The sequence below is a fragment of the Daldinia childiae genome (genome assembly GCF_008694065.1).
Source record: "Daldinia childiae strain JS-1345 chromosome Unknown Scaffold11, whole genome shotgun sequence".
Classification (NCBI taxonomy): Eukaryota; Fungi; Ascomycota; class Sordariomycetes; order Xylariales; family Hypoxylaceae; genus Daldinia; species Daldinia childiae.
In genome coordinates, this window is record NW_022984652.1 from 664,082 (window position 1) to 689,834 (window position 25,753).

Consider the following 25,753-nt stretch of genomic DNA (forward strand, 5'->3'; position numbering starts at 1 on the left):
TTTGGATAAGTAAAAATTAATTTAAAAAAGATTTGGAAAATAGTATTTAAAGGTGGAAAATGTAAAAAAAAGCATTTAAAAAGTATAATTTAAAAATAAAAAATATAAAAGAAAAAATTTAAAAAGTAATATTTAAAAATAAAAAGTATAAAAAAAAAGATTTGGAAAATATAACCTAAAAATAAAAAGTATAAAAAAAAAGATTTAAAAAGTAATATTTAAAAATAAAAAATATAAAAAAAAACATTTAAAAAGTAATATTTAAAAATAAAAAATGTAAAAAAAAACATTTAGAAAATAATACTTAAAATTAAAAAATATAAAAAAAGGCATTTAAAAAATATTATATAATATATATAAAAACCTAAACTTTTATTTTATAATTGTTATATATATAAAATATATAATTATAATCATAATTAAATAAAAATTAATAATAATTATTTCTTAATTATTAATAATGTTAATTTTAATTTTAACTATTAAATTAATAATAGTATTAACTTTAATCTTAACTTTTTAAATTATTATATAATAACTTTTATTTTAATTTTAACCTTAATATTAATCAAATCTTAATTAATTATAAAAAATTATAGTAATTTTTTTAAATTTTATCAAGTTTATAAAAAGGTTTTTAATTTATAAAAAAAACTGTTTTAAACTTTTTTTAATTTCTTCTATAATAGGTTTAAATTTACAGCATTTTAGTAAAATATTAAAGTTATTATAAAATATTAAAATTATTATAAAATTATTATAAATTTACTATATACGTACTTAACCTTTTTAAGATACGTACCTGATTTTTATAGTACGTACCTAATTTTTTTTCAAATTAAATTTTTAAATTAACCGTATTAGGAAAATTTTGGGTAAACTTTAGCCAATAAGGTAAATATAAAGTTATAAGGTTTTATTAACGCAAAAATCTAATCCCTTTACAAATTAAATTTAACTTTAGAAAGTTTTACAAGCTAAATTAAATTCGTGTAGTTAAAAAAAGTAAAACTTTCCAATAATTATATCTTCTGGATAGATTCCCGAATGTTATAGGAGCATCTCAACGTGATGGAATAACGTGAAGAATCTTCATGGCCCACGATTTGAGGTTCATCTTGCGTATGACCCCCGCATCTTGGCTCTCCTTCAGTCTCGTTTCACCTACTACAGATGCAAGCGAGTGATAATCATTTTGAATCTCGAAGCCGCCGAGGTCGTCGTCAGACCAATTCTGCTCAGTTGGGCAGCGACCGCGAAGGATTCCGCCCCCACAAACCCCCGCTTACGTCGAGGTATCATCAAGGATTCCAACACTATGAAGTAGTACGGGATATGCCTTAGATTCGTTCATCCAACTTTGGTGGGCTGAATTCTATAGCCCGCCTTGCTATTTGGACAGGCTGAAGGGGCCATTGAAACGCCCTATTTACACTACACACTGATGCGGATTGCCGGACTATTCTGCTTTTAATATTTTGATTTTGAATTGGAGAAGTTAAATCCGAATGCGCTGGCTCGGGAGTAAATTGATATTAGCGAATCTTAACCCGAAGTCGAGCCTCTTAAACCACTAGGTCATTCTCATATGACTCCAATCGTTACTCAACGTCAGTTAAGCCAATAATCAGTACTGCCAGAGAGTGCTATCCACTATCGATTGGATTGCTTACGCAATTTTCCGTCGTAGAAGTCCCCCATCGATTGTTGGAACCGGTTAGTTGCTCAGCACTATGCAGTCTTGGTTGAGATTTCATCTGCGCTGTGAACGAATCAACACTTTGGTACTTATCGTCATCGTGCTTATTCCAAATGAACTGAAGAGCCTTTGGCGTAATTCTTGATAGCTGATTCAATGCCAACTTCGTATGACCTATTGTAGATTCCAAACCCATATCAGTTCCTACGCCATGTCTCACAAGAATAGTAGAGCCCCTGTAATGTCGAACGTTGTACAGCCAACTTAGAACACCGTACAAATTGCTTCGGTGTCTTCAGTTGAAAAATTCGACTCATAGTGCTCCACGATAAGGGAAGTCTCCCTGCTCTCATTTCGTTTTGATTTCGTGACCATTCTCATGAGCAGACAAGGATCGCTCCACTGAAGAGGCTTATCGAAGTAGCTTTACAGAGTCGCTAAGCTAGAGCTCAACTAAAAAGTCCGCAGACGACGTGACGTGCCGTAAAATGGTAGCACACGCATCGTAAAAGTTCCCTAGCATTTCAATAAGTATTCAAGGTCGGCCGTCCAGGTTATATTTATGTCGATTTCCATAGATCTTTATATATAGCCCACTTCTGAAACCCTATAAGGATATTATGTTAAGATTGGGAATACTCATGATTGGACGACGGAACTTACCCATTGATTGAAACCCCTCATAACCACCTTTTACAGCATCGAGAAACACGCGTTTCATTCCTTGGTCTTTGAGTATGGTGACGCAAGCATCGAGTAATCTAATCATAACAGTGTCCTTACTGATTGTCATCGCCGCATTGCCGTCTAAAGTCCGGGTCAGTTGAGAATCTTCGAACAGTTTTGATGAGCTTTGACTGTTACCAACCTGCAATGCAGATGCACGCTACACCCCCCACATCAGATCCAATCGTCCGTGCCCAAGGAAGGTCTTGTGCCAATGAACTAGCTTCATTCGGTGTATATATTAATGCAGAAGCAATGATTTCCGATTGTTCCCATCCTAGGACAATATCACTGATGCGGCCATCCTGAGCGAGATTCACGTATTGGTCATACCAACCCGTATAGTCTTTGCGAGCAGACTCCTTTTCTACAAAGTCTGCGATTAAGGGGAAATCGTCGAATATGCCCTGTCGGAAAGTCAGCCCGGAGGAAGGCGCTGACAATCCACCGCTCGGCCAATCATCAATCCTCAAGAGCCAGTCGCAAATATCTTGACCACGGCCTGGAGCCTGCCCATCCATTTGCCAACCCCGCCTCCGAAACCAGCCCTCAGACGCAGAAGCGGCAGGAATACCGCTTAGAAGGCGGGGGAACGTAGAACCCAATTGAATTCGATCCACTCCCCGTATTCTTTTAAGTTGTCTGAGAGCGTGCTCATAAAGGCTAAGCCCGATCCCCCGCCGCCGATATGCTGGCTTAACAATAATCATAGCCAACGACCCAATAAGTCGCTCACCTTCTCTATCAACAAATGTAGTATAAGTCGCACAGAACCCGATAACTTCACGGTTCTCAGGAAGTCTCACGACGAAATGCATCGCGTAACCATCCCGCTGGAGTAATGACTGTAGGGGGAATTTCTCCAGGTGAAACTGATCCGGTAGACACTGATTCCAAAGCTCATGTACTGGGGCGACATTAAGAGCATCCCAATTCTCCGGCGGCCAGAATTTCGGCTCTATCATCAGTGACTGCACATCTAACCCCGCGGTACCTGTAGATGTAGCTTCACCAAACAGAATAGCAGCCGCAACCTGCAAGTCAGAAGGTAGATATCCGGGCAGCTGGACAATTGTAGGGAAGTTTGCTTCCATGAGGCCGAGATCATGTACATTTTGGCATGCCATGATAATTTGCGGGCGTTGCTCTCCTATCTTCCGAGCCATTAGAGCAATCTCAACCTGCGAAGATTGACCGGTGTAAGGAAGCCCCGAGATAACGAAGACGACAACTTTGGCTCGTTTGATGAAACCGACATGCGTGCTAGTTAACCCGTTCCGTGAGGTGTACGGAACATGTCGAATCCACGGATGTCTCGTGGCCAAGGCTCGACCTAATGGCTCAAACGGGTCATCCTCTTTACCAACATCTAGTTGGGCAGGCGGAACAACTGGTGTGAGAAGAACGACAATGTCACTGTCGCCGAGTATCCTAGTAAGGGGGATGCAAGCCTATAGGTCATTTGGGTTAGCGTATTTTCATCTAGTTGGCTTTAGGAAACCATTATGAGTGAGCTACGATATAACTCGAAAAGCCGTCTTTATGGATATATCCATTTCCTGACTCGAACCAGACATAATAGAACGATATAGTAGGTTACTGACCTGGTGGTCCCTGATGAGGGTCACCTGAGACCGACGTGAGCCTCCACGGTGTCCGGACGTAGTGGCTGGTTGACCGGGAAGCATTTCTTAGAGCTACCAAATACCGAGCATGCACTTCATCCCCGATGAACTTTGGATATTTCTGGGTTATATATTAGTATAAGTCAGAAGTAAAACTTGACTAGGATTGGCCTAGGCTGTCAGCAGACTATGCCGAAATTACTCACCAGTCTTGGTCTCACCGAATAGTAGAAACTTTATGACATAAGCATCATCAAATACCAAGCGTCTCTTATACTATATTATAGAAAGGAACCTATTGAGGCTTGTAACGCATGAAACGTTCCACACTAGCCAGGTGAAAAGGATGTGGCGCTGTTCTGGTGCCGGGGTTAGGAGGATCTTTCAGCTACTAGAAATTCTAACAGGTCAGTGATGAGAGCCAGGATAACGGCCGAAATGCGAAATGAGCCTTTTCAATGATACTATGGTACGGACAACCGGGACCCGGATACAGGGGAAGGTAAGCCCACTATAGAGTGATGCGATAAGAGAGGTAAGCGACTCGCCGCCACAGAAGCAGAAGCAGAGCTCCATTTACCGCAGTAAGTGTATTCCTTAGTATTACATACCTGTACATACAGACGCCACGCCAAAGGTACATGTGTATAAACTGCCTAATCGGATGCAATTAATAATATCAAAGCCGATGTCCGTTTGTAATAGAGAGCGACCAGCGGTGAAGAGCGTTGTTCCACTAGTCTCCGCTCTGAATTCCGAACAGTTAAAGGAAGCTGACAATGTATACGTTTTGATATCACTACGGTAGTGGTGGTTGTACTTCCAGGGTCGCTATCAAAAGCATCAGCGTCAGACAGATGCAACGCATGAAAATGGTGCAAGTAAATAGAGACACCTGGTAACACGGGCACTCACCGGCTTTATTTGTTTGTACTTAATAATATTGATGCTAAGTTGAAGGGGTCTTTTGCTGAGGATGGTAACGCAAAAAAATATAACGGACATTAGACATGAATAGCCAGCCCAAGAATAGCACGGCATATGTCCTTCACATTTCTATACAGCTAGGGCCCAATCGTATGCTTCTAGAGTCGCATGCGCATAGTATTGTCTATGCTGGACAGTACCTAATAGTTCAAGGTTTTCAGCATTGCTCGGGGCAATGCTAGTTGTGTGTGGGGGTAACATTGGGTAATATAACGTGCAGAATACACACTAAGTGCGTATAAATGAACGTGCACACATGCCGCTGATTTTGCGACATCATGACGACCATGTTCGAGTCGTACATACATACTAAAAGGAGAATATTCGTAAGACTCTGATGATGACCTTGATAGCGAATTCGACATGTACTAACTCCCCGAAGGATACGTCTATATCTGCACGTTGGAGCGTGACCTTTGAATATAGTTGAATGATTGGGAGTCTTTTTCCTCCAAGGCGATCTAATCGAATTGAGAATTGGGAGTTGGTAGTACAGATGCAATGCAACATGGTAAGAAGTAAAGATTGGAATGATAAGCGTTGGAGGTTCTAGGATATGGGTTGTGGGTTATGGGTTATGGGTTATTTTTGCTGAAGATTTAAGACCCTAGCAAAAACGACACAAGCATCAAGGGGAAAGGCCGATGGGTGTTCCAACTCGGGTACACTGAACCATGCGTGCACATGGTGTTGTACCTTACCTTACCTGCCAAGGACGGGAACTACCTACTTGACGTAGGTACCTAACGCTCTTATTGCCGATAAGGGCAAGTCCGCGCTATACTTACTTATGTACTTACATCATTTTACCTATGTAGGTAGGTGCGAACCTAGGAATATGATGGTGTTAGTGATTATAACGTCCGGAGGAATGTACCTACACTATAGCATCGGGAATGCCGAATATTTATACTATTTCTTTGAGTATCTAACTTACAGCTTCTTCAATGCAAAAGAGGCCGAGTTGATTCTCTTATATTACTCGTACTAAATACATACTTATCAAAAAAAGATACATATATGACGTTGCATCAACGAGCGCGTGTCTACGGAGATGTCTCCTTAAGGCACCAACCACCGTTCTATAACCCTGATCTCCCTATTATTGTCTACCGCGGCTGTTGTTGGACCATATAAATGTTGGAAGGCATGATGATCTACAGACCGTAGCAGTCAACTACCCCACCTCGCTTATAGCCGCGCTGAAACCAGTATATTTCCTAATTAGTCGCTCCACTTGCTTGTGTTACCTACTACCTGCTTACTTCCTTTAGTTGCACATGTTCCTGTCTCAATTCCGACACTTGGATTGCGCAAGGTTAAAAAAGCTAAAAGTAACAAGTAGGTACCTACCTACATGTAGATATCACATCTCTTTCAAATTATCCCGATATCTTGGTAAAGGTTGAACTTCGCGATCAATAAGTATTTCGATATTCAAATCTTCGGGTATATAAGTTAAGACAAGTACTTTATTACATTCATATGTAAATGTTCAATAATATCACTTAATTGTAATAGTTAACCCAATCCAAACTGGGAAGTATTTGTTATATTCACTTAACCGACTTGCACAGTGTGTTGTTTATAGATAGAAAACATATCAGCACTTATACGGCTTCTCACAGCTTAACACCGCTCGGTGAACGATACTCCCGCAACAAAACCCGCGTAGTACAGATAGCTTATTATGCCATTTACGTCATCAAAACGCTGACTAGGAAAGCACTTACGTTGCTTGCTAGGTAATGTTCGTATAATTGCTCACGTTACGCAAGCACTTATTTGGGTACTTAAGCTTGTCGTTCCTCCTCATAGAAAATGGCCGGGGCGGAGCCGATTGAGGCTCCTTCGAAAAAGCAAGTTGCTGCAATTCGTACTTACTTGCCTGTTAATAAATCGGTAATAATCCCTATTCGCTATTCATTGGACCCACTCATATAATAGGCTTCTATCTTTCGGGGACTAAACACACAAACTACCTGTTAGTAGATCGCATAGGTTGCTAGTTTGCTGAATCATATCCGTACATAAAGCAGTTTACTTATCTCGGCCGAAGGATCATGTAAGACGGATGGAAGGGGTAAGAAGACGTAGGAGTATCATTTGCTTGCTTTACGGAATTGGTCAATGCGACTTATTGTTGGTTATTCTTGGGGAATATAACAGGTACGCATGATGGACTATCTAGATGACGTTGGTCCTACGTACATAGATCCAAGTAACAAATTTAGAAAGACCAGGATTTTGACAAGTTATTTTGAAAGTATAAACTAGGTTACTAGGTTAAAGATGTACGATGTGAAGCACTGGCTTAGGTCTTCGGTGTAAGTTGTTAGTTCTCTAGAAGGATTTCCGAGAGCAGCCGACGGCACAACTGCAGATTACATGTAAGAGCCTCGACGTCGTAAGATAGTTTGTCCAATCACGGCGCTTCGGGATCCCATTCTAGAAAAAAATCGTTTATAACCTTGCACATAATAAGCAAAGCGAACTAAGAACTGTTGTTGGAGACGCGATAATTAACGCGTTCCAAAGTTAGCCATTTACTTAAGACCCATGGTTACAAGTTCGTATGGGGGTTATGCCTGCTAGTCTTGGCGATATTAGTGCCTTTTTTAAGAGTAATGTTATTTCAGTAGTAATGGTATTTCAGTAATACTCAATTTTAGCCCCATTCTTTTAAAAAACCGGCAGAAAAAACTAGCGCTTACAGCCTTTATTACCATATAATTAATTAAATAATATACATTACATTTTACAAGGTTTTATTTTTTTAATAAAAAGCTTTTTTTTTAAATTAAATTATAACTTTTCTTTTTTATTAATAACTACGCGGTAATAGGCTATTATTAAAATTTAAAAGTTTTAAAAACAAAATCCTTTTATTAATCATTTTTTTAATATTAAAAATATCTTAAAAAATAAAAAAAAAGATAAAAAAAACGTCGGTAATATTAACGTAATTAATTTAACCAATAAAAATTAAAAAGCTTTAAAAAATTAAAATAGTTAATATGCTAATAATTATATATATATTTTAATTTAAAAAAGTTTAATTAATAAATTTATATATAAAAAAACATATTTTTTTAATAATTTAAAATAATATAAATAAATTATTTTAATAAAAAATAACAAGTTTAAATAAATAAAATTTAAAAGTAAAAGTATATTCAATTTAATAGGGATAAATTATCCGGAATGCCAAGAAGGCGGTCACCCCTTTAGGCAAACGGTAAGAGAAGTGGGGCTAAAATTGAATACTACTGAAATACCATTACTACTGAAATAACATTACTCTTTTTTAAGGCGTCCGTTCGCAAGACCTCTTTATGCCCCAGATTACATAATAAAGACCCCACATTGTACCACAAGTACTTTTTATCCAATCATTCCCCTTTGTGTTAGGCGCGTCTAAGCCTACCAACAACGCGTAGGATCCAACAATATGATGATGCTATGCAAGGCTGAGACATAGCATAAGGGGTTGATGATATCTAAATTACCCTAACGAATATATATGCTAGCTAAATCTCAAGGGATAATTAGTAATCATGTCGGGATATGAGGAAGAAGATACAATTCATGGCGCGGAAGACATACGCGAAGTCCTGACAGATGTGATTGAGGGTTAGTACGCCCCTTAAACAATTATCATTATTAAAAAATAATACTTACTAACTCCAAAAGCATCTAAACTGACGGCGAAGCAACGTGGAAGCAATGTAAAGCTATCCGTAGAGAAGTTGGCTTCATTATCGTATGAGCAAGGTCTTCTCCCGGACGATCTAAGCCAACTCATAGATTTGGTCACTATTCCAAGTTTTCTTGATCAGGCAAGCCTCGGAAATCTCATAAGGAACCTCTATCCGGTGGCTATCGTGAACATCGAGCTTGTAGTTAGGATCATTGGGTGTCTCGGGCATGGAAAGCTGAAACCATCTCTTAACATTCAAGGAGCGCTCCTGAGATGGCTTGTTATGATTCATCATATTATAGAAAACCAGACCATCTTATCGCGCGCATACTCGGTTCTATTCAATCTGCTGGAAACTGCCGCAATTAGGTACGTCTATCGACATATCATTGCTCTTATATTCCTCGCTAACTGTCACAGAAAGCAGCTATGTCATCTACTAGCTCTCATCACTCGGCGTCGGCATGTACGACCCTATCGAATCCAGAGCCTGTGAGTTGCCTTTAAAACCCTTTGGTTTACTAGATAACTTATACCTCTCAAGTTTGTCCTTGTCTAGACAGACGGGGAATGATCCTGCAGTCACCGGCCTACTCCGAGTGTATAAAGACTACTACCCCGAGATCATTGTAGGGGAAGCGACTCGTGCCAAGGCGTCGGCTTTCAAGGTATGTCCTCTGCGGTCTTATTTTTGACGCAAAATAGCTTATTATTTTCACAGCATCCAGATCCCCAATGGCGCGAGAGACTCGATGAAATTCAACAAGCCCATGCGGAACGAAGTACAAATAGAGCAGAACGCCCGCCAAATGCATTTAGAGTTGCCCGAAGTCGAATAAATGGCAAGAGCTCCGGTCCATTCCCGGAGGTGCACACGTCAAACGCGACGGAGGTCTGTTTTACCCCGCGTCTTTGAAGGGATAGTTCTAAACTGACGATTTGCTAGAACTCTATCACCCTAGAGGAGATTGAAAACGTAGATGGCTTTGTGAGAAATTTAGAAAAGATCGAATTGCCAAACCAGTTAATAGCGGTCTTGGGAGACCCATTACTACAAAAGCTACTCGTTTTGAAGCCCGACGCCGAAGCTCATCAAAGAGTGAGCAGTTGGTTAGCTTCATACGGACAAGACCTCATAAGTGGGGAATCCAACACAGATTCTAGCGATGGCTTAGAAATACTGAATAACTATGTGTCAAGTACTAAGGTATGTGAGAAAAGAGCTTGGGAAACAAATTACTATTTAACTAACTTTTGCCCAGACTTTTCCCCCTATATTCTTGGCTTTCTTCATCGAGTATCTTAAGATCTGGAATGGCCATGATGGACGAGGCTCGATATTCAATATACTGTCATACTTGCCGTTGATTAATTATCAAGGTTAGAAGCAAACTCCCAATCGCGATTGTTATAAGACTAATGAAATAGAACTCTTCACTGGTATTCTCCAGACGCTTGAAACTAAGGTACTCGACGGTACCACGGTTTCCCAATTACAATTACTCGAGTTTTATACGATACTGCTTCAGCGGTGGGCGATCTCCCTAGCATCGCTCGAACAAAAGTCGGCAAATGCGTCAACTATCATCGCTGACCTGGTGGGTCATGTCAACAATCTCTGTCTCACTCTCGTTCAGACCTCACCCACCAATTCTACCTACTCAAAGGTCTTGGATTTCTACGAGCAAACTGCAATTCTGTCTTCAGATCCAAAATTGCACCGCCACACTCGGATTATGATACCGTCTTCTCCGTTGGTATACATCCTACACTTTAGCTTCTGCCCGAATACCCTCTCCAGACTCTGCTCCATATTGTCGAAATATAAGGCAGGATTTCAGATGGCTATGTCGACATCCCGCTCCCAATATACTCCAGAGTATATCAACGAGTTCAATGGCTTTCTAATGGACATCTGCAATTGTATCTGGCGATCGCGCGCCTTCAATAGCAACGATGTGAATTCACATGGCTGCTTAGTCCCTCGGCCACTTGCCGAAGACCTCGCAGCATATGCCAGTCGCCTTAAGACGAGTGCACCCCTTTCAACACTCTTCTCTCTTTCTTATTCGCCGGTCCTAAGTCTCTCAGCAATCTCGTACTTCCGGGAGTTGGAAGACGAGGCGTTAGTACAAGACGAACTCGACACTAGACATGCCGGGCCGATAACTCGTGCCAGTCTCAGTTCTTTAGCTCATAGTCGTGGTTTAAGAGTTGGTTGGGATGACTATCGCCTCGGCGTGCTAAATTATCTGGAGCAGAAAGGCATGGCTGGTGTTGGGGAGTTGATGTACAATACTATGACAAACGTGATGAAAAGGAGGTCGCTAATGGCGATGACGGATGCTACATAGTAAGTAATACAATAATACTTTGGTCAGATTATTTATTTAAATCGACTGTGATCATGTAAATGTTATGTCTCATCATCTATTTTAATCAACCCCCCTAGTACTACTATTCTAGGTCTATCCTGTTGAAAGGGTATCTCAAATAACCCACCATCCCGCAACAACTACAGTGGTCCATCATTCTTTATGCTAGTTCGTTGATTTTATTCCAATCCATCCCTAAACGCCCCTATCTCGGCACAAATACCCCTTGAGTCCATTTACCATCGCCATGTTGAAAATACGCCGTGCCATGCAAGTTAAGTGCATCCACCCCCTAGCCACCCAATTTCTCCCAGACCACCGTAACATAGACTCATCTCCCATCCGAAATCTTCCATCCACCAAGCAATCTACTTTTTCTTCTCGCTACTCTCAAGCCCATACCCGCCAAGACCCCCCTGCGAATACGTCAACCCCTCCGTCCCCATCTTCGTCTGATTCCTCGGCCCCCTCTCCTTCAAATCCGACCTCAACCACCCCAGCACCAATTCCCCAAGCCGACTGTTCCCCGTGCTCGCGCTCGTGGCCTGGCCCAGGAACTGCTCGGTAGGCCCCCACTCGCGCACGGTGCCCAGGTGCATGTGGACGAGGTGGGTGGGCCAGCCGGCGAGGTTATCCAGGATGTGGGTGGCGTAGACGATAGTGCACTCGCGGATCTCGGTCTCGTGCTTCAGCCAGCCGAGGAACTCGGCGCGGCTCAGCACGTCCAGGTCCACCGTGATCTCGTCGAGCAGCAGGACGGTCCACGGACGCACGAGCCCCATCGCTAGCTGCACGCGCCGCCGCTCCCCGTCGCTGACCGCGTGCATCCGCCACGCGATGTCGATGTCCAGCACCCCGATCAGCTCGTCCCGCCGCTCGGGGTACGCGTCGCCGCCGACCGAGCGTAGGAGCTCGGCTACCCCGATGTCCGTGCGCACGATGGGGTTGAGCACCCATTCTAGCCCAAGGTACGTCACTCCTTCTAGCCCTTCTTTGAAGGGGTCGACTCCTGACACGCTGATGGTGCCGCCGGGCGCGAGACGCTTGCCTGCTAGTAAGCGCAGCAACGTCGTTTTACCTGCACCGTTGGCGCCAATAAGAAGGGTGCGGCTGCGCGGTGGGACGTTCAGCGATATGCCCCGGATGCCTGTCCTGTAGTCGGGGAAGGTGTATGTCAGATCATTGACGGCGATGTCCGGTGGTTGAGTGGGCGCCATGTTGATGAGATGGGCTGATAAGTAGTTTATTCTTTGGACTACTTATTCTATTTGCGTACAGATATTTATAAAGTGAATAATATATAAGGTTAGCCGCTAAGTGACGATACTGGGAGTAGTTGAGGAGGATATTGACGGCCTTATGACTATTCTTTTCAAGTGCTGTAATTGTGGAGTCGATTGACGATGTTGCAATAAGATCTAGATACAGTGCGTTCAGCTATAATTCAACACGGTGCTTTCCGTCGGAGTACGCAGGAAGCACGTAATTCTATCCAAGACTAAGGACTAAATATAGGTACTTAACCATAGGGCGCGTATTATTATATGTGAGCGCATGAATTAGTAGGATCGGTAGTTATATTCTAATACCATTCGTTCTTGATAATAATGTGTTATTATCAAGATTGGTTGACAATATTTGAAGGATTCTTCTGTTGGCCTGACCTATCCATGAAGTGTGAAAGGTTTGAGAAGTTAACTTTCATTACTTCCCAGACATAAACTTCTAATTAGCGCTCGTTAGTATTAAAGGTTTGCTTAAGAGATAAAATCAGTAGGTTATGTTGTTAGCATATTTAAATTGTGTATAAATTTAAGACTATAATCTCTCAACGAACAATGTAGCCAATGTCATATAACCTTAAGTAATAGAGATGCCTCTAGTGAACAATGAGTATAAGATTCTCATAACCACAATCTTTCTCCGGGGTTATAAGGCAACTTTACGTGCATAATACTTAATATCAACTAAGTATTAGTAAAAGATGCACTGCAGCCGTGTAGTTATTAGTGTCGCTACTACTAATTTAGCTACATAGTAAAGAGCTCTGGGTCTTTGTTCCCCCGCGTAGAAATATCCGCCTCCACGGAGCGTCTCGGCATCTAGAAGTGGGCAAGCTTACCTTATTAAAATTCCAATGCGTTCCAATGATGACACTTCGGCGTTTAGTAATAACGATTGCCACCATACCCTACATAGAACGGCGACAGTTAAGTCGGAGATAAGTAATTAACTAACTTAGACATTATTAATTTGGCGGGGTCATAAACCCCCATAAAACCCCCATCCCGAACGTATATTTATATACGATGTCAAAAGTAATATTCAATATATTGATTTGATATAGACTCTTAGAACTGTGAACTATTTAGTCCATGACCTTGTTATCAACTACCGCGCGACGAACTTTCACACAAGCATTGCACCATAATTCAAAAGTTCTAATAACCCCTAAATTCTCACAGGCAGTCAACATGACAACTGCTATTTTCAAGCATATCGATGCATCAGCAATCCCGCAGGGGACAAGGCCATGGGCCAAGGTCGATATCGAAGCTACTTCGTTTAAGCTAGGTGACCATACCCGCCCAGTGAACAACATCCGAGGGAAGGAAAGCGAGTTTACCACAGACAACTCCGGCTTTGCGGTTTACAACGAACAGTCAAATGAGAAGTCGTTTACAGACGATGCCGCTGTGCGTGGTCCGTACTATCAGGAAATCGAGGATCTCCTAAGGAAGCGAATTCCTGGTATCAAGAAGGTGGTCATATTCGACCATACCATCCGGAGACGTACACCGGAGGCTGCTCGGGCTCCGGTACAGCAGGTCCACGTCGACCAAACCCCCGCCGCCGCCGAGGCCCGTGTGCGCCGTCATCTCCCAGCAGATGAGGCCGAAGAGCTATTAAAGGGCCGCTTCCAGATCATCAACGTGTGGCGGCCCATAGAAAACCCAGCAAGCGATCACCCCTTAGCTGTCATCGACTGGCGCTCGACGAAGCCAGATGATTTCATCCCGGTGGACTTGCTCTATCCTAAGCGTGCAGATTTCTCAACGGACAAGGACGATAGGGGCAAGGAAGTGCGTCCAGATGATTCAACCAGATACTCGGCGGAAGGATACGAGGTCAGGGGTGAAACGATGTCAGTTGCGCCGAGCGACGCGCATAAGTACTACTACCAGAAGGACATGACGCCGGATGAGGTTATTCTATTAAAGTGTTATGACTCGTTCGGCGAGGGCCAACCCCTGGGGAAAGCGGGAATTGCGGTGAGGACGCCGCATACGGCTTTTATCGATCCTCAGACACCTAAGGATGCGCCCCCGCGGCAGAGCATAGAGGTGCGGTGCTTGGTCTTTTATGAGTAGTGTTATGTACTGTCCTAGCTCGGCGTAGATATAATTACGAACGGCTCTTCCATAATACAATATTCCCATGATGAATTTACACGTTTTATTTAAGACTAGCCCGCTTCCAACTATTTCGAGACAACTTTATGTAAATGAGAATACGTACACTGTTTAATCCTTCGAGTTTGACGTCCCTTGCGTTTACCCCTGCTAAGTATATCATACCCCGGTATGTACATGTATTCCTACCTTGTGCCCGAGGTCAGCTTCACTACTTCTAGGTCAATTTAACAACATGCTTCCCACCAGCCAGCCACTCTAGCCATGCTTCATCCCTTCAACGTAGATAACGGCATGCCGGCCGAAATTTTGCAGCTGATCTTTGACAATTTGGTAGGTGAGACTGGGACTCTGGCTCGGGTCGGGCTCGTCTCCCGCTCATGGCGCACCCTCTCCCTCCCCTTCTTACTCAAGGATGTCGACCTCAGCAGTCATAATAACGGCCGACTTCCTGAGTACGAGACCCCGTCTTTTCCTCTTCTTCGTGGAATCACCATGGCCGATTACTCGGACGAGTACCGTCCTCGTAGCCTGATCCCACGCCAGCGCGCTTTCCTTCGCCTCATAATAGACCGTCCCGAACTCGCTATGCACGTCAAAGCCTTTACGTGGACTCTCGTGTGGATAGACTTTGAAGAGGATGGATTAACGGACATGGACTTGCGGGCCTGGGATGTCTTTAGTCGCTTGCAGAATGTCGCCCGTCTGGACCTCGCGTCATTGCATAACATCAGAGACCAACCATATATCCGCCAAAACCCCGCCAGGCTCTTTCCCGCCATTACTCACCTCCGTCTCGTTGGTTGGATGCACCGTGGACTAGTCAAAACCATATTAGCCTCTCTAGATGCGAGTAAACTTAGTTCTCTCGAGCTTGATCACTTGCAAGACGAAGGTGCTCTGCCCAGCGGCGAGCCGATACCGCAGGATTTGGCCACGAAACACTCTCACCACCAAGGTGACCCGTATGGCGACGAAGGCATTGACGAAACGCTGTGGGCACGCCAAGAGCGAGGAGACGCAGCCATCTTCCCTGGACCCATGTGGTTTCCCTTGCGCTTCCTGCGTCAACGCTACTTGGGTTCAATGAAGCATCTTCATATTAGACTCGGCCCTTTCACAGATACCCTTGACCAGCGCAATTGCATAACCATGTTTCACGAAACGGCCCAATTCATTCGAAGGTAAACAGATAATCGAAATAACACCACTCGTTCGTGGGAAGAGCGAGGGTGCTGTGAAAAGACCCAACATAATCGCTGACGTATCCATAGCACAAAAGACACGCTGAAGAGCATCTCCATTGGACTAGGAGAACATCCTACCCTCCACTGCAAAGACGAAGATCTGCTTGGCTCGTGTGGGACATCTCGGATCAGAATCCGCCAAATCTACCGTCCCTTTTGTTTTGACCTGACCTCGGCCTTCCTCCACCGCATACTTGCGGTACTGACCGAGGAGCAATTCCCACATCTCACACGAGTAGACCTAGAGGGGTTCCGCATCATACGGAGCGGAACTTCGCGACTTGCGCGACCCCCAAGCCTTGATCTGACATGGCAGTATATCCGCGACTGTCCCTTTGTCGACGAAGGGTTTACGAAGACGGCTAATGTCGACTACCGTCAGCCCTTCTCTGGCTACGATTACTATCTCTCGGAGATGGACCAGGACAAGCTCGACGAATTAGAAGAAATACTAGAAAGGAGTTAAGACGCTCTTTTTGTTAAGGAGCTTCTCCTTTATAATTATTTTGATTTTAACCTAGCTTACATGCACACCGCTCCTCGAAGCAATAGGTAACTTCGACTAGTAAGCGCAGGACTATCAGTTAGGGATAGTAGTGTATGGGGCCCCGTACATACTGGATGAAGAAGCCGTCGGATTCTTGTAGCTCGTGCCCGACCCGCTCCGATTGATGCCCCTGAACCCCTGAATACCTCATTGACTCTGTAACGTTATACTGACGGGCATACGATAATAACGAAGTTTTAGCAACCATCTAAATTTTAGCTTGTCTTTTCCCAGTGACCGGACATTGTTTCTACATCCTTTGTTGTTGTTGTTATTGAAATAGATATACAGAGCAAACCAGGCGATGTTTACGCATGCACAATACGTCAATGACCATCCGCACCACATAGACAAAAGGGATGGGACGACATACTAGTTGTCTAGGCTGACTTTTATGGAACCCCAAACAGCCTTGTTGGCGTAGTCGGTGGTACCGTAGTAGCCGATGTAGTCTGGCCTGTCGGGTATGTTGCGAATCCACCCTAGGTGCATCGGTGCCGTAGAGAGTCTCGTCGATGCAGGTGTTTTCAAGAAATGAATAGAGCACAGAAGTAGGCTAAAAACTAGTGTAGATCTTACAAGAATTACGGACACAGACCTTATCCTTATTGGTAATCTATTGCTATTTAGTATTATATGTTAGATTTTCTGATATCAAAAACTATAAAGAGCGCCTTGTGAGATACCTCGCTTCGCATAATCTTCTTCTCGAGATATAAGAAGATATCTATCAGTCTTCCCCACGGGCAACAATATTTGGCACCGACCAAGCGTTTTCTTCCATATATGGGACACTCTATAGTGATACAATATCGATGTCTAACAGGCTTCCATAATTCAAGGATAGAATACTTCGGGCAATAAAAAACCTATCTATATGCCTTTTAGACTCACTTCATGATAGATATTAAACCTTGACCTCTTATAGATAACACTCTTGCTGTAATTATTCCAAGTATCTCTATACAAATCAAGTTTAAGCTTCTCTAGTTTTTTCGAATCATTTAGTCGTAAGAAGTATAGAACAGGATTTGATTTAGTCAATGCAAGACATAATCTTCAATATCTTCTTGACTTTAAAATAAAACATTTTCTCCTATAATGCTTTAAAAATATAACATTGCCCATAGTTACTGAAAATAGTATGGTTTGTTTCTGTCAACAATAGCACATACATCATTGTGGTCAAATACAAAAAAGGGGACAAGAATAAGCTAAAGAGATCAGATGATCTGCAATAGGAAAATTCCGATGTAATACGGCTAGGTGTTCCGGATCTACATATAGAAAGGCGGTACCGGCCGACCCCCACTTCACGACCGAAGTTCCGGGGCAAGCATGTAGAATCCGATACCGAGGACCGTGGCACAGTTTCAATTAGCCAGCAGATGTTTCTGGCTCGCTTTACTTGGAAGAGGGGAAGTTTTTTTTTTTTCCAATTCTTTTTTTCAAGCATATGAGTGCCGTCTAGAAAGACTTTATTAATCCGCATTGCTTAAACAAAGCTACCGGAAAGAAACGTATCTAAGTACCTCACCTAAGGTAGTATAATTCATATGTGGAAAAATCTGACTGTTAATTGGCCGATCTATTGACACCAGCCTTAATTCTCTCTACCTACACAAACGAATATTAAAGATGAGGTACCTGGGTAGTAATACAAATTATTATATTAATTTAGTGAACGGGCCCAGTATCTATTATACTCTATCAATACTTGTTAGTTAATTGACTTAAAAAATGAGTTTGAGTATAGGTTGCACATTAATAGGTATCACGAAGGCATAGATTTGACTTGGTAATACGGCGTCCAGTGACTGCACTAAGCCTCTGATTATCCAATCAACTTCAACGTTGTATATCCAAGAACATGTCATCTCGGTTGAGAAATATTTTGAATTTGTGGCGTGAATATCCCGAGAGTTATGAATGACTTCGACAGTCCAACTCGAGACTGTTGGCACTGTATGATGACTTTTGACACTTTGGGATTTCGATAGTAAGATAGCCAAGGGAAATGAAATCATAGCAACAGGGTTACCTTTAATCCACAGCAGTGTTGAGGAGCGTCATATCAAACTTGGGAGCTGAGCGTTGATGATAACATTTACGCCACTTTACGACAATCGACACTTTTCATAGCACGTAGATGAACACATAGGTTATTATTCAATATTATTTTGACAATATTAATTGTCTAAGCTAGATAGTTCGGCTGTGATCGCACGAATTAAGAATCCCAGATCTCTTAGTTCAGATAGGGGTAATATGAGGTCATTCCCAGACGAGGGTTTGCTAGCTTAGCCGGTGACGTAGAGTATCCAAATTTGGCCACGGTGTCTAAGAAATTATCGTGATCACCGATGGTCAATATCTTCTTTATGTGACTGGTAGATTCTCGGTTCATTAAAGCGGCAGGAAATTGGCAAACTAGGAAAAGAAGAGAACGTATAGTTATCGATGGGCCACTCGATATTTCGATCTCAAAACTCAACGCTTTTCAAACAACCAACGCAGTGGTACAGATACGAGAGTGAGTACCACGTCTGATGTCAGATTCATATGTCATTGCCGTTCCAGGGTAAACGCAAGCGGGAAGCTGGCTGGCTGTCTGCATCATTTGGGATGGAAATCGATGGTGGTGAGAGTTATACATGAAGAGTTGATTCCAGAATACCTGAGGGTTATGATTCGCCTCGGGTTTCGTCACCACGTGGGATCGCTGGGGATGAGTGAGGTCAGCCTTTCACCGCGAAGGTTCGGAAAGGGTTTACTTAGTGAGTTTAGTGGCGAGAGGGCCGAATCGAGACTGCAAACCCCTGCTACTACATATCGACGGATGCAGCCATTCTGGTTCCTCCCGGCGTTAATCTAAAGGGGAATATGTGGAGATCTGATGCGTGGTAGACAGAGCCTCGTCCAGCACATTTGCTAGCTGGATCGAGAAATAAATAGTAGTGTACGTGTTCGAAGTGTAGTAACTAAAAAGAAAAAAAGTATGAGTTTGTTGTTGTTGGTAGAAATTAGCGACGACATTGTTCGGTTGAGTTTGTAGCTGACATCATAAGGCTTTGCCGTCCACTCTGACCTCACAAATCTGGGGGACAGGGGGGCAAACCAAAAAAAAAACTGACAGCTGACAAGATCTCTTTTTACACCTGATAACTAAGTATCTAGGTATTTATTCATGTATGCACTACGTAGCACAATTTTTCGTATTACAAGATTACAAGATTACCGCCTGGCGGACGTCACCCACTGTGTTTGCCCAATTACATAGAAAATACATCAGATATACATTAATATCGAAACAGAACTTAACCTATCATTTTTATCTTTAGTGTCTAGATGAGTCTTTTCGAGGAAAGAGACATTTTGACTACAACATTACTTTAACCGATATTGGTAACCAGTAGGCAGATCAATGAGTCCCCCTTGGACCCCTATTTTTTTTTTTTTTTTTTTTTTTTTTTTGCTCGAGGCTACCTAAATCGACCTTTGCTTTTCTGCATATCTAATTAGACAAGCAAGCGAGTTCTGTCGTCGGACTTGACGTGCATCCTGCTTGGCTCGGAACTAATCCTACCTAGCATTGCAATGCATGGCTGAGGTGCAGCAGGTTTCCCAATTGTGGCCTTTCCTTTTAAACTCACGTATTCCGTACAACCTTCACGTATGTATTACCTCGTCTGCGCGTCCCTACAACGGAAATCCTGAACTTCTACACGTTTTGCTACTAGTTGGTATGCGTAAGACATGCATCACCAATTGCTGTTTGAAAAGTATGCTTAATACAACGCCAAGAATAGAAATCTTGGTAAGAAAAAATCCCATAGGATAGAATAGACTGGATTTCCCTCTTGTATTTGTACTTTCGATCCGTACTAGCGGCGTTAAGAGTTAGTATCGAACCAACAACTAGAGCCGGCAGATCCTCGTTCCAAGTCTAAATCCGTTTAGAATTCCAAGTCGAGGTACCTGCTTTGCTTTTTTGTATGATGTCTGTGATACTTGCAGACTTGTTAGATGACCCTTACAGGCAATAGAAGTCGTACAAGTCTGTTTCTAGACCCTTGTTTTAAACAATCGGAAATGGAAACAAGCATGTTTGTAGATTTCTAGCGGGGTTTTTCCATTTGCATTTGGAATGAAGCGAAAATGTAAAGTAACTTACACACTTGTATGCTGGGAGTTGTTAATTTCGATGTTCATATATGTAGGTACATAGGTACTTATGAAATTACATTTGTGTTGCAATGACCGAATCCAAGTACATAGGTACCTAAACTAGATTATCCTGGTTCACTGCACGTGCTTATTACTTTCGGCGAAATCTTATTACAGCAGTCATATGACGTCACATTAATATTTTATTGACTAGTTCCGCAAAAGCTTAACTAACAGGTTATTTTGGTTTAACTATTAACATCTTCATTACAATCGACTGATGAGTTATCAAGAACTGAACGAGATACGGATATTCCGATAGAAACCAAACTTTATTAAAGCCGTAAGAAAAATATTGTATTGGAAACACCCGCCAGCCGGGATCATGATTGTAATACTTACATATTATGCTGTGCTAGTGCAGGTCTTTCCGTCCGGCCTCCACTTCGCCGTCGGTACAGCAGATGGGTAGGTGAGTTTGTAGCCAATAGGATGACATATGCCATGTCTTCAAAGGTGACCTCAAAGGTCGAGACAAGATCGCCAGGGTCTTTCCCAATCGTCAATAGGTGGTCCACGGTGGAGGTGTGTTTCTCACGGGTGGGGGGGAAGGGGAGAAGAGACATGAAATACATAGGAGATATGGGAGACATGGGAGAGACATGGGATAGACGTGTTACTCCCTCCTCATGTCCCTCCGCTTTCTTTATGTCCTCACCCGTTAGCGGCTGACCGAATGCAGAATGACATGCCATTTTTTCCCCCTACAATGCACAATACCCCTTTCCGCCGTGCCCGCCTCCCAATTCGATGGTGTGGTGCTTATTAGTGGTTTATGGGGTGGTATGGCATATAGTCAATCAACTACGTAGTAGCGAGTCTGCAAGCCTAGTACAAGTCTGGAGACTTTGGAGGGGACAATGCATCATCAGCCTTGTTCGTGGCGAAAGTCTAATGGCCCTGGTTCGGTTATTGGCTTGTCGCCTCTCACTTACGACATAGCCTGCAGGCTTGGTTTCCCATCCCGGCACTAAAACGGCGTCCCTACATGTCGATCAACCCCCATCCTGAACCTCTTAGCGTTCTGTTTGTATGTATGCAGCAAGGTGGTGGCAGTAAACAACCCAAGCCATCTTCTGACTAGTTTAGAGGTTAGAGAGGGGGACTTACCTGACCTACCTAGGTAGTCTATTAGTTCCCAGCCCCAACATAGCACCTCTTCTTTGAAGTATGGTCCATACTTCCTCTGAGGTCACGGCCCGCTCTAGTTCAATTCTTGATATCCCCCTCTTTTCTCATCTTCGTCCTTACATATAAAACCTCGAGACCTCACCTCTCTTATTACTCCGATCTAACGATACCTATTCATCATAAAGATATATACTGAGTTACGAACTAGCTTCGGTCTTGTACTACTACCAAACAAACAACCTGATCATCTGAATTATCATATTCAACCCGGCTTGACGCTATATTATTCTATTAAACACCACATCGCCAATCCTACACCATGTCTGCACGAGGTTCCTACAGCATGGCCATGCCATCGTCTATCCCCCCACCTGTAGATCTTGCGAGTTATGCTCGATCAATGCACCAACACACCAAGAGGCAAATGGAGGCAGCAAACATGCCCACAAGTCGACGGAGTAATCGGTCGTCGCGTTCCCACGTACCCGGTTTACCCAACGGCACATCAGCGACATCATCGTCGAGGAGTCCAGATGAAGTCGAGTATCACGATTGAAGAACATGTACGAATAAGTTGAGTCGAGAAAAAACACCATTTTATAACACAACGTACACGAATATGTCCATGAAACAACGGGACATTGGCGGATAAAAGAAAAAACAAGAAACACGAATTGGCTCAGCTCGGTTGAGTTTAGCAGCCTAATATGAACAAACTTGTGAGGCGTCCCGGATTCTATTAAGGAAGCGAATACACACGCATATGTATGAGAAGGGGGGAATCCTTGCATAGGTAGCCACCAGCGTCAAGGATCTACGACGACGGCAGACCGTCCCGCGAGGGAGCGCGGGTTCAGGTCGCGGCTGGGGAGTTTTTAACATTACACGGGAAAGCGATTGGGAGTGAGTGTACGTTTATCAGCAACGCAACGCGGCGCAACGCAAAGCAAAGCAAAGCAGTTTTGGCGAGGGGCGTCGGGCAACAAAGTCATCGTCGGGAAGGAGTAGTTGTTGTGTGTTAAGTGGTTATTCTAGGCAACAGACGAGAGAGAGAGAGAGCCACTGAGCGACCGTGATAGACGAGTCGTACGAGAACACGAATCTGATTGATTGATGATCTCCGGATACCCGGGATGATCACAAACATATCCATCTCAAAAAACTTTTTCTTGTCTTTCCCCTGTTGTGCCTGACGTGTGCTGTCGTGTTGTGACTATTGACCGCTCTTATACATAGTAATCTTGTGACACTTCTTCTATGGGCCAATTGCTTATACCTTGTTGCCTTCACTCTTATCCTCGTTCTCATTCTCATTTTATTAATCATATTTGGCGTTATCTAATTGTCTGGTTGGAATTTCATATGTTAGCGAAATTTACTCTGATCTCGTTGTTATGAGATGGAACACCCTTACATATATCTAATTTCTAAATATAAATATTTATATATCATTATCTCCCAAAAATGTGTAAATTTCTAAATTAAATCTACTCTTCATACAATCAATCATGACTGGAAATTACAGACGCAGATTTCGTTAGATTGCGGAACCGATAGATCCATGCGGGACGTGGGATACGATGTCGATCTCTGCACGTCCCTGGGTAGCCCGGGGTGGAATGTCGGTAAGATATGTCGAAGCACATCACGTTGTCTAACGATAACCGCTATTGGGGACCCCTCACGGAATTGCCATAGTTTTAATTCGTTTTTGGGAAATGCGTGTCGGGTTGGACGGGACAGGGGTTTGATAGAAACGGAGACTTCTCCATTATTTCTGTAGAAGAGTTGGTTGATCATCGCGGCTTGCCGGCAAACGGCCAAGTATGGAGATATGTTTGTTATACCTATGCTTAAGATTATCTTCGTTATTGGACGGAGTCGTGGCTCCGTGTTGTTATTCGTAAACCGGCCTAATATCCGTCGCTATGCTATGTATGCTGTGCTATCACATGCCACCCAAGCTGTCATAACTAATTACAATTTCGACTCATCTATACGAGAGGGGCCTTCTTCTTAATACCAAGCGCTGCCGCGTGATCCCTTTTCCTTTTTACAACCCGCTTAAAGGATGGGGGCGGCATGTCCTTGGATGGCGCATTTGCCGACGACGACGACGCTGTTGCCGGTTGTGCTTGAGGGGCACTGCTACCGTTACCGTTACCGCTACTTCCAGGCGTGAGCGCCGACGTCGAATCGGACGCCACGTCATCCATCTCCTCGTCTATAACGTCTTCAGTCATACGGTCGACCTGCCTCGCGAACTCAAAAGCCCTCCTTGCCGCCTCTGCGTCTTCTTTCTCTTGCCGCTCCGCCTCATTATCGACGGGCAGTTCGACACCCACCTCTACGCCATCCTGGTTCGCACGTTCTAACCGGGCATTCCTCGTGCGTATCTCGTCTAACGCGTCCGCGACCGCCATCTCACGCTTCGCGTCTACAGTCTTGGCTTCGAGTTCTACCATGGCATTGCGTTCCTCTTCCTCCTTCTCTAACCTGTCTAACCGCTCTTCGTCCGTCTCGTCGACTCCTACCCGCCATGGCTCTGTACTCCGTTTTGCTCCACTCTCGCAGGCCTGTAATTGAGGTTAGAGAACGAAGGGAATTCATGGTGTTACGTCAATAGGGACTGGGACATACGTAGTCTTGGTTCTTGGGATCTGTCTTAAATGTGATTTGTCCGCTGCATCTTGTACATCGAATGTAGAATCCTATCTTATATTAGTATTATGTGGGGATACCTGGCACTCTAGTACTGGAGTAGATAGGTGAAGAGGATGAATAAGTTGTAACATACTGTCAAATGGTTAGCTTTATCGAGGATAGCGGAATGTGAGAAAGGTGACGATTAGTATGTACCTGAAAATCTGAATGCCTAGATATTTTTCATCCAGGGGCGTCTCTTTTCGCGCGTTGAACTAAATTTAATATTAACACGAGTGTAGTTTAGAGGACATCCTGAGGTTAGACTTGTACCTTTCTGCCTTTGTAGATATACTCTCCACATGTAGTACATTTCATGGAACTGCTAAGTGTTAATAGATAGCTCACTCTTGAGGCATATCCATTCAAAGAACATTACATACTGTGACATTGTTAGTTTCTATACAATAGGAATATAATGGGGTCTAAAGAGAATATAAAAACAGGGACTACAAAGACTTCACATACCAATGGTGCCGCCAAGCGGACAGTCTGAACTTTTGGGCCGGCATTTTTAGGCCCCTTAACTCTCTTTATCTGACTTGGATCGAAGTCAGGGGGGTAGTATTTGGCTGCACATGGTTAGTACTGAAAGCTGACAAAGCGATGGTTATTATTTAGGGGTTGAAGGTTGAGATAGAGGCCATCGGTGGAGGAAAACATACTGAGAACTTTTCGTTCAGACATGGTATTTTGCTTTACGAGATGAACGGGGAAGTTAAGCTTGTAGGGCTATTTGTTCCTAATGACTTCGTTTCGAAGAGACGCGTCTTATGGCGATGCGTTGAAGACGTGAATAATGGTAAGGCGATAAGATACAATGTATGTAGTACCAGAATAGAATGCGATCCTTGTGTAGCAGTTGATTGGTACTTCTACTGTAACGTAGTGGGGATGTGGCGCTAATCACGTGATAGTTCAGCCTCACCTACCTTGATGTTCACTCTGTCACTTTAAAGACTGCGGCTGAAATTGGGGCTTTTAGAACCTTGAAAGATACGAAGGTACATCATATCCGGTACTTTGATAAGATTTGCTCCACTTCCCCGTGCGGGTATGATGCATGCCAAGATTTAATAAAATGGGTCCAATCTATAATTCAAGCCTCGTTGTCGGGAAAATTCCTTCGGGTAGATATGAGACGATTAGGTAGAATCTAGCCTCTAACCCCTGCGCTACACTAGATCTGGTTTTGGTTGTATGGGTCTAACCAGACATGCCCCCCCGTCATACTAGGTCATAAATTTTGGACAGATCTGAAGAAATGACTTGCCATCGGTGGTAGGACTATGAGGTATGTATTAAATGGGATTCGTCAGTCATACATACAGAACTTGGCCCCAGTACCGTACCATACTCTAGGAGAACGTCAC

General features: G+C 43.2%; 6 protein-coding genes across 6 annotated transcripts; 3 read left to right on the top strand and 3 right to left on the bottom strand.

The window, feature by feature from the left end:
* Positions 1 to 2,259: 2,259 nt before the first annotated feature.
* Positions 2,260 to 4,113, bottom strand: GL218_08184 (uncharacterized protein; the record flags this gene model as incomplete). Its single annotated transcript, XM_033584977.1, has 4 exons — positions 2,260 to 2,306; positions 2,363 to 2,506; positions 2,568 to 3,876; positions 4,030 to 4,113. The coding sequence occupies 4 exons, from the start codon at positions 4,111 to 4,113 to the stop codon at positions 2,260 to 2,262; spliced, it is 1,584 nt and encodes a 527-aa protein (XP_033441038.1).
* Positions 4,114 to 8,594: 4,481 nt separating this feature from the next.
* On the top strand, positions 8,595 to 11,091 carry GL218_08185 (Inner centromere protein mis6; the record flags this gene model as incomplete). Its single annotated transcript, XM_033584978.1, has 8 exons — positions 8,595 to 8,670; positions 8,731 to 9,106; positions 9,158 to 9,229; positions 9,297 to 9,405; positions 9,459 to 9,629; positions 9,684 to 9,944; positions 10,000 to 10,117; positions 10,166 to 11,091. 8 exons carry the CDS (start codon positions 8,595 to 8,597, stop codon positions 11,089 to 11,091), a joined length of 2,109 nt encoding a protein of 702 aa, XP_033441037.1.
* A 389-nt stretch (positions 11,092 to 11,480) lies between these two features.
* GL218_08186 (putative ABC transporter ATP-binding protein C20G4.01) lies at positions 11,481 to 12,329 on the bottom strand (the record flags this gene model as incomplete). Its single annotated transcript, XM_033584979.1, has 1 exon — positions 11,481 to 12,329. The coding sequence occupies one exon, from the start codon at positions 12,327 to 12,329 to the stop codon at positions 11,481 to 11,483; it is 849 nt and encodes a 282-aa protein (XP_033441040.1).
* A 1,257-nt stretch (positions 12,330 to 13,586) lies between these two features.
* Positions 13,587 to 14,483, top strand: GL218_08187 (uncharacterized protein; the record flags this gene model as incomplete). Its single annotated transcript, XM_033584980.1, has 1 exon — positions 13,587 to 14,483. The coding sequence occupies one exon, from the start codon at positions 13,587 to 13,589 to the stop codon at positions 14,481 to 14,483; it is 897 nt and encodes a 298-aa protein (XP_033441039.1).
* A 306-nt stretch (positions 14,484 to 14,789) lies between these two features.
* GL218_08188 (uncharacterized protein) lies at positions 14,790 to 16,238 on the top strand (the record flags this gene model as incomplete). The annotated part of the gene is made up of 2 exons (XM_033584981.1): positions 14,790 to 15,709; positions 15,800 to 16,238. The coding sequence occupies 2 exons, from the start codon at positions 14,790 to 14,792 to the stop codon at positions 16,236 to 16,238; spliced, it is 1,359 nt and encodes a 452-aa protein (XP_033440860.1).
* Positions 16,239 to 23,671: 7,433 nt separating this feature from the next.
* Positions 23,672 to 25,067, bottom strand: GL218_08189 (Coiled-coil domain-containing protein 94 like protein; the record flags this gene model as incomplete). Its single annotated transcript, XM_033584982.1, has 3 exons — positions 23,672 to 24,253; positions 24,849 to 24,952; positions 25,046 to 25,067. The coding sequence occupies 3 exons, from the start codon at positions 25,065 to 25,067 to the stop codon at positions 23,672 to 23,674; spliced, it is 708 nt and encodes a 235-aa protein (XP_033440859.1).
* Between the last annotated feature and the right edge of the window lie 686 nt (positions 25,068 to 25,753).